The 9,046-nt window shown below is 37.1% G+C and overlaps 1 protein-coding gene across 1 annotated transcript; it reads right to left on the bottom strand.

Annotated features, from left to right (window-relative positions):
* Positions 1–328: 328 nt before the first annotated feature.
* Positions 329–4,888, bottom strand: LOC135687591 (alpha-galactosidase MYORG). Its single transcript, XM_065204185.2, has one exon. It carries the CDS (start codon positions 4,653–4,655, stop codon positions 2,487–2,489), a length of 2,169 nt encoding a protein of 722 aa, XP_065060257.2. The 5' UTR covers positions 4,656–4,888; the 3' UTR covers positions 329–2,486.
* Between the last annotated feature and the right edge of the window lie 4,158 nt (positions 4,889–9,046).

The following is a 9,046-nucleotide window of genomic DNA, read 5'->3' as shown; positions in this document are numbered from 1 at the left end:
GTCTCCTACTTTCTGGAGTTTTTAGAATCCCTAGAATTTTTCAGTTCACTATTTCTAGAAATATGGTGATAATCGTGGCTGCCTCGCTGTTCGTTTTTTCATTGCTGATTCTAGCGGATAAGTTTAAGAGTTTGGAAATAGAACGGAAAAGCGGAAACATAGGAAAATAGAGCGAAAAACATATTACTTTTGAAACATACATCACTTTCGATGAAAAAGTTGGAACTGGGTGTTTCACCGCATGAGAAAACCTTACTTCAAACAAGCAAAAGGATACATCACTTACAAGAACTTATTTGCAACAGATCTTAGAGAAAAAAGCGGAAAATAATGGAAGGAAAATAACGTTGCGAATCAATTTATAAAATATCACAAGATCGTCTGATAAGTGACAAAATATATAAATATGGCAATTAAATATATAAATTGATTGATAGATGTAGCAACAAACATGTAAGTAGAAGGAAGTATCTAGAACCAAGTAATTATATATGAAATTATATCAAATAAACATGAAGTTAATATTATCTTCTTTAAACCAACTTTAACGAAAATTGCAAACATATACAGATAACAACGCACTATTTCTTTGACCATTTAGACCAGCGTTCATTTACGGACTACAGATACTTTTTCGTCCTAATATATTGGGATTTGAAGTTCTACAGTCTGACAAAGAGAATGAAGCTAGGGATCATCATAAGCTGGAACCGCGCTATTCCGCGTCTACGCGCGTGTTCTCTACCAAATAGCACTATAAAGAACTTTTTGCGGAAAGGCACATTTCAAACTATTGAACTTTCAAATGCATGTTGACATAGGCTGTCCTAGGGGTGTTTTGTTCCTAGAGGAATATAAATTATGGCTGTACACCTTGACAGGGAAATTTTGTTTGAGAAGGCCTTATTATGCTATGTATGCTCGGATCAGAAATGTTTGTTTTATGATGCAGACACTCGAGTAAAAAACTATAAACAATTGTACAAAAACTTGCGATTAACTTTTACACACTGACCAATACAGTAAGATAAATTGACTCTGGCAACCCACTTTAAGAAAATTGAACATATCAGGTTATTTTTAATGACATCTCTTAAAAACTTTTTGCCTTCCTGAGACAAAAGCTGTAATTGTCTTAAGTTGTAATAGTTCTCATCAAAACCTCAAACAACGAATATTTCAAAAGTGATTTAGCTCTTATTATGAAAATCTGTTTGTTTTCTTTTACAATTGCAAGTAATCAATACATCTAGTGAATTTTGGACCATATGTGTATATACAAAATTCAATTGCTATTTGTGTATTCAAAATGCAGACACATCCATATTTTGAACAAGAATATGAATAAACTTCAATACACATATCCTAAGAAGTGTAGCATTGCCTTTCACTTGAACACTGGATAGACATACTCAAAACATATACTAGCATTGTTCATAAATTCTTTAAAAATCTCTAGAACAAGATAACTACACCCTTACATTAAAAAGAATTACTTAAAAAACAGCAAATACTGCTTCAGAGGGTTGGGTGTGTCCGTGATTCATCTAGAGGGCCCTAGAGAAGAGTCTGCTCAAATTTTATGTCTGCACTGCAGGGAATATTTCTACATCTGCAGGAAATAATTTTACATCTGCAGGGAATAATTATACATCTGCAGGGAATAATTTTACATCTGCAGGGAATAATTTTACATCTGCAGGGAATAATTTTACATCTGCCCATATGGGGTGGGTTGTAAGTCTTCCAAATCCCAAAATATGGCTCTCTACAATGCATCGGCTCCTTTAAAAATGGGTTAGCTCCACTGCCGAGAAACCTTGGCCAATTCCTTTACAAAAACCATTGATATTGTCAACATTGATATCTCTGGTTAGCACAAGAACACCTGAGGTCTGCTCAGGCATGAATGAGGGTATCTGGCAACAGACATGTTTTTAAAACAAAGTTCTCAATAATACAAATATGGCTCAGTTTTATCATGGCTTCTGTGTCCGCACAGTGTTCGGACAAAAAGCTGTCTGGAAATTAAGATTTCTTATTGACTGGCAGTATTTATACCTAGATTTTCTTTGCTATTTGCTGTGAAGATTAGTTTCAAGGCAACTTCTCATATAAAGTTATCCTTTAAAAACGAGTTTTGGAGTTAATTTCTGTTTGACTCAATAGTAAAAACACAGTTTTTGCTATGTAAGAAAGTACAAAGCTACCTTGGTGGCATGAAGCTTTTACTTTTTAGTACACAATCAAAATTTGTTTTAGACATGGCTCATGCTGCTTTATAAGTTTGATATAATTTTGCTTCAACTATATGGATAATGACTGAATGGGAGGAAACAGGGAGTGATATATTAGCTTCTGAGCTCCTTCACCAAATAATTTCGTGAATTTGCCTTCACCAAAGAGTTGCCTTTTTATGCCACCCTAACAAAATATCAAAGTGATACAAAATCAAAAATATTTACCATCAACATGATCAAATACAATTACTCTTCACTGTTTAGATTCTTAAAATATATTATATCTTCTAACCCTACTTTGTACAAAATCCTCTTCCCTTCACTGCTGACATTGAATACTTTCTTGTCCCCAAACATTTCTTGCCACGAACCTTCAATCAAATATACAGTCCTCTCTTGAGCTCCTTTCTCTAAAACAGGTGCAATCAAGTATTTGTCTCCAATTAAAAATTCACTATCCTCAGTCAAAGCAATGGTATCATTGGGTGCCAGCCACCAAAGCGGGCGCACAATGGGGTATCCAGTACTGGCTGCAATTTTTGCGAACTTAAGAATATCTGGGGTAATTATGTCTCGAACAGCCAGTGCAGCTTTTGTGAGATTAACTGTCTTTGGATTGTAATCCCAGGGTGCTATTGAAAACTGTATAGATGGTAAGAAGGCGTTGAGTTGAATCCACCTTATATACAACTCTTGGTCTGGTTTTCCAATGTAGGCATTTCCACCAACCATATCAGGAAGTACAAAAGGGTATCCTAAAATACCAAAGGTCAGTGTTGATGTAACAACTGATTTCAAACCATTGTCAATGCCCCACGTTGATGACCTGTCAAGTATTCTAGTAAAAAGTGAGCAATTTTGGTTGCCATATCCAACTCTGACCTCTCCCAGTCCACCAAATGTTGATGCCATTTCTACATACTTGCTTGAGAAGAAGTTGACATTATCCAATGGTTGATAAAACTTATAAGAATCTGGTAAGTACCTCACTTCTCCTGCATCAAATTTCAAACCGTCCAGCCCAAATTGGTTGATGAATGTCTTTAACCTGTTCTTGAACCAACTGACTCCCTCTGTATTGGTTGTATCAAGAACAGCACCGAGCCCGTTCCACCATAGAACAATTCCAGGGCTCCTACCACTTTTCACCCAGAAATCAGCACCATCATTCAATGCTTTGGAATTCAGATTAGCAAATGGGTAGACCCAAACTGTGACCCTCATACCCATTGAATGTAAGTCTTTAATCATTTTAATTGGATCATCAAATTTTGCAGGGTCAAAATCAAAATCTCCATAGTGAGTGGAATATTTGTCATCAATCTCGAGCTGGCTGACAGGCATGCTGTGATTCACTATGTCTCTTGCAAATTCGAGAATTTTCTCCTGGGTGATATTTTTCTTGTACTTTGCCCATGTTGACCATATTGGTGATGTCAGCATTCGCGTATCCGGTGTTTGTAACGGCTTTGAAAAAAACTTCTCCAACATGTATTTGTGCACCTCCCGTGCATTTTTAGACATGCAAACAGTGTAATTAAGTTCTACTGTGTTCCCAGTGCTTCTAATCGAGCGATCATCATCCGATGACAACAGTACACAAAGTTGTCCTTTGTCTGGATTGTTCACGCTCATTCTCAGGAGTTTAGTCCTATCTATTTTAATACCAAAACCAAGAGAGCTAAACATATATGGCTCAATAACGCCACCATAACTTTTATTGACCTTTCCCTGGGCTATATCAAAAGTAGTAAACGGCACCATACTGATATTCGCATCATTTAGAAGCCACGTTTGGAAATATCTCTCCCCTATTCCGTACCACTTACCATTTCCAAATTCGACGCATTTCCCAATATTGCCTGGCTTGATTCTTGAAATCGAGATATTCCAGCACATCGACTGCTTGTCACTGCTTTGTAATGATACCCTAAAGACTGCACTGTCCGTTTTCAAAACGATGTTTGTATCCGAGTGACTAATGACTTTGAGAGCAGCACTTGCAGTATTTGAAAGCTTTGTTTGGATTCGCAAGCTTGTGTTTGTAATTGAATTATGTAGAAGAATCCCAGCTGTTCTAACATTAAACACTAACGACCCGTGGCTTTCTTTACCCAAACTATAATTCACATCTTTTTCACCGATTTGCCGACCCTCTGGAAGGTAAAAGCTAAGCACAAAAATAACCATGACAATTCCGAGAATCCCCAACAGAGCCAATGCAATTCGTACCCGTTTCAACGTGTGTGCATGTACATGGCTTTTTCGTCTCGTATATGGACTCGACAGGCCGTTATTTTGAGCTACAGGGGCCTTGTCTACTGATGATTGAAGCTGGAACAAAATTGGATATGAAGAATCACTTGTGTTCGTGGTCTGCGTTGTTTGTGCCGATTTTGTGGAATATGTATCCATTTTCACTCTATCCGTAGGCCATTTACAGTGGCACACGAACTGCTTACTGCAAGTCTACTTCGGCGATTTTTCCTTATTCAACGTTGCACTTCTTAGTTTTGTATGGAGTTCCTTGTTTTTCTTTTCAACTGGTGTTCCTACGAGTAACAATTGTGCCATAAACGAAGCTTTTCTCTTCATGGAACGCACTCTTTCAAAACAATCTTAAGCCAAATGGATTAGTGATATCACAGGTGTCCAATACTTGTCAATCAATTTCTATTGTACCTTGAACCTCAAGCGATCGAAAAACCACGTGGGAAACCGTTCTTTCTTCGATAATCAACCAGTTATTCTCGTTTTGATTGGCGTTTTGTTTAGTTGGTTTATACTAAACTCAAATATATTCAATAGAGATCGGCTGTTTATTTCCTTAGATAAAAAAATAATTATGTTCTTTACCTTTCTGTTTTTTTAACTGCAATCACTAAGCGGTTGTCGTAGAGCAAATAAAAACATTCAAAACACGAAAAACCGGGTTTTGAATAAGGCAGGATGCAAAATTCATTCAATTACACATAAATCGGCGTTATTTTCAAAGCATTGACAGCCAAGGGGAGTCACTGAATTTCTATTCGGGGGGGGGGGTCCATCCGCAATTATCAAAATTCACCTAAAAGTATCGAAAACAAATTTTTCAGTCCCAAAAATGTCAGGTAAAGATTGCTGACAAGATCCAAAAATATCAAAATACCAAATCTTGTTATTGAGCACATAAAAATACCACTAGTCATAGCGCTTGTTTCCTGAATAATCAGTTTAAACACATCTGTTCTTTCATTCCTGTTTTTGATATTGCTATGTGTTGATATTGAACCCGTAAGTATCAAAAAGGTATAGGCTATTTTTAGAAGCAGGTACCCAAAAGTATCAGATTACAAAGAAAATTATAGCCTAAAATTATCAAGGATCGCATATGGTTAAATTGTTCGCTGCAAGCCAACATCTTACAGATTGGGTAAGCAAGAAACATCTTACAGCAAGAAGCGGCACCCTCGTTGCCATCTGGAATGAGTAACATCTGTTGGACAATGAGCACCTGGCTTCTCGACACTCTTGGGTTGAAAGCAGCCACCGCTACATACAGAAGAGGGTAGAACCATTGATCATGGGAGACCTAAGATACATCTAACCCAATAGGGTTCTTAAGTGATGAAGTCACAAAAATATTTCTTTTTTTATAACTTTTCAATTTAGGGTAGAACCATTGACCATGGGAGACCTAAGATACATCTAACCCAATAGGGTTCTTAAGTGATGAAATCACAAAAATCTTTCTTTTTTTAGAACTTTTGAATTTAGATAGATCACATAGCCTGAAAGGCATCATAAATTACAGTCTGCTCTCAATAAGTGGAACCCCGGATAAGTGGAACTTTCGTTTAGTGGAACCAATGTCTCCGGTTCCCTGGATTTGCATTAACAAACCTCTCTTATTTTATTCGGATAAGTGGAACCCTCGATAAGTGGAACTTTCGACAAGTGGAACCATTTTCTTGGTCCATGAGCAATAATACACATAAGTGGAACTTTTCCAAAAAAAATCATCTTAAGTACGTTCGAATCATTTTAATCAATACATTCTTTATTCGAATATTCTTGCGAACATTCGATTGCTATCAAGTGATGAAAACAAAAAATATCTATCAGCAGCAGTGGCGGATTTAAGGGGGGCAACTAGGGGCAGTTGCCCCTCCTTCAACGATTTGAAGCAAGTCTGCCGCACCTTTTTGGAAATTGTGCGCCCCTTTTGAAGAATGAGAATCAGATGAAAAAGGTCCTTGGACCGATAGGTTAATTTGCTTCAAGGATTTCCTCAAAGTTATGTTGTTTCTTCTGAAAAGGTATCTGAAATTATTGAAATTTTTCAGCGCCCCCACTACCAACTGCCCCTCCTTCAAGTTTGCTCTGGATCCGTCCCTGATCAGCAGTCACATATAAAAAGGGGCAGCTGTGCAGTCTTCGAAATGAAGGCTTGCCTGTTTAACTACTGTATAGCTACAGCAAAGAAATATGGCGTTGCTAAAAACACCGTTTCACACTGGGTAAAAAAGAAAGCTGAATGTTTGAAGCAGTTTAAGGAATTCTCTAAAACAAGTTTGTGTGAAACTTTCACAAACTCTAAAACAAGCGTGTATTAAGGATTATTTTGCATAACTACATTGCTTTAAAAACAATCATCATATGGAACATAAACACTTATAAAGCCTTTTCTTTAGACAAGGGGGAAGTTCGATAAGTGGAACTTTTTTTCGGTTTCATGAAGGTTCCACTTATCGAGCAATTCGGACAAGTGGAACATTCGATAAGTGGAACTATATCTTTCGGTCCCGTGGAGGTTCCACTTATCGAGAGTAGACTGTACCTCTAAATGTCCAAAGTCATTTAAATATGTTACGAGTTTGATGAGATATGGCCAATGGAGCATAGGGTCTTTCCCCATCAAAGAGCCAAAATAACAGCAAAAAAAACGGTTAGCTAAATAACAACTATGAATGTAAGTAAATTCAGCAGAGGCGGACTGGCAGCAAACCTCTCGGGTTGCTATATACAGAAAAGGGGCCCGTTCTACGTATAATGAAAGCAACAGGGGCGTTGTGGCTCCTAGAAAAGGGCCGGGAGAAAATTATCATAAGGGGGCCCACTCTTGTGTATGATATCTCCAATCATGAACCCAATTCATCAAAAATGATATGTACCTGGAAACCATGCACCTATGAAATCTTGAAAAGATGCCAGTTTTTATCATTTTTAAAGGTTCACCTGCTATATTTGCTGGGGTGCAGCCCCTTTTCTCTGACTGCAAAAAAGTGAAACAAATCCAATGCTGTAGTGCACAGTTGATTCTAACAAAAATGGAAGAGAAAACCTATATGCGCTGCGAGCAAAGTTAAAATTCAGTTCTTAAACTGGAATTCCTTGCTTTAAGAGGACCCCTAGACCTCGAGGCCCTGGGACAGTTTGCCCCTTCTTGTCCCCCTCTCGGAAGCCCTGTTCATATTCCACGCATCTCTTTCACAGTTGCCTGTTTGTAAATGTCGACCTCCTCTAATTCTGAACTGTGAACTTGAGTATAAATGTAAGTGAGGCGTTTTCTCACCAAAGATTTTGTTCATATAAGATATTTTCCTGGGTTTTACAAACTCACTTGAAAGGGAAATTTTTTACAAACCCACCAAGAAATTTTCCGGTGTCCCGCCTAGCCACAACGCCCCTGGTAAGCAATACTGAAAAGTTTTCTTTCTAAGGATTTTATCTTCATTTTTGTGACTTGTATTCTCTTGAACATAGATATCTTTGAAATTAATAGAGTTATTTTCTCGAATTTATCTCCGTAGGGCCCGGTTATTATGAAGTTGAGAGGGCCCGGGTTGCGATCGCAACATAGCATCCCTGCCAGTCCGCCACTGGTAAATTGTATCAGGAATAAATAAAAGATTAATGAATAACGATGTTTCGAGCATAGCCCGTTTGGTTTGACTGGATAACTTTCATTAGTCTTTCATTAGCCTATCTCACACGATGTTTGACACATTTAGCTGATTATGCGTATTTATAAGTAATTTTTGTTGTTCTTTTGGGTTTTTTAGGTTAGGTTAAAAAGATTTTCTGGTCAAAATTCTTAATAAATTTTTATGACGTCACACTTAACAACTCTATGTCCTGAGAGAATAGGTAAAATAAAATAAATAAAAGTATGTGGCCTTCATTAACTCTCATTACAATAACTTATCATTTAAAAGACTTTTTCGGCAATCTTGAAAGTTTTTAAATATTTTTTTGAAAATGGCTTTGAAGAAAGCAAGCATTTTGAAACATGTTACGAAGACTTTTTTGAAATGAGATGCTTATTTAAAGAAATTTAATGAAAGGATAGCCCCCCTGAAAGACTATTGGAAACTTTTGCAAGAACTATGAGATTGTTATTAAATCAAATCCCGAAATAAGAGGAGGCATTATTGGTATGCAAGCACTTGGTGCCAGTTCTTGGAAAAACAACGCTTCTAAAAGGATTTGGAAAATATTTGGTCCCTCCCAGTGTCACAATTTTGAAGATACCAGAATACATAATGTCACGATTTTTAAGCACCTATAATATTGAAAAATAATTGTAAAAACATTTGTGCGTGGTTATTTGATTTTGAAGCAAGTCGTGCTTCAAAAAGTTGGGTTGGACCGGCCCTTCGTGCGATTTCAACGGTTGCATTGTAGTTTCTCCATTTTAATCTAATCAATACCTATTACTTAGTTCTATCTACCTTCATTTATCTAATTCTTAATTGCTCTTTATGATTCTGATTCACCTTTTATGTTTCATATGTTTGTGATTGACAATTATGCGTAAACTTACG

This window comes from Rhopilema esculentum, chromosome 20 (assembly GCF_057945365.1).
Source record: "Rhopilema esculentum isolate cy_ngs chromosome 20, ASM5794536v1, whole genome shotgun sequence".
Taxonomy (NCBI): domain Eukaryota; kingdom Metazoa; phylum Cnidaria; class Scyphozoa; order Rhizostomeae; family Rhizostomatidae; genus Rhopilema; species Rhopilema esculentum.
Note: the sequence above shows the minus strand (reverse complement) of the source record. Positions and strands in the feature narration are given on the sequence as shown.

What these genes read in the sequence shown, in the direction of transcription:
- LOC135687591 (XM_065204185.2), bottom strand. Translation starts at nt 4,655, where the DNA reads ATGGATACATATTCCACAAAATCGGCACAAACAACGCAGACCACGAAC.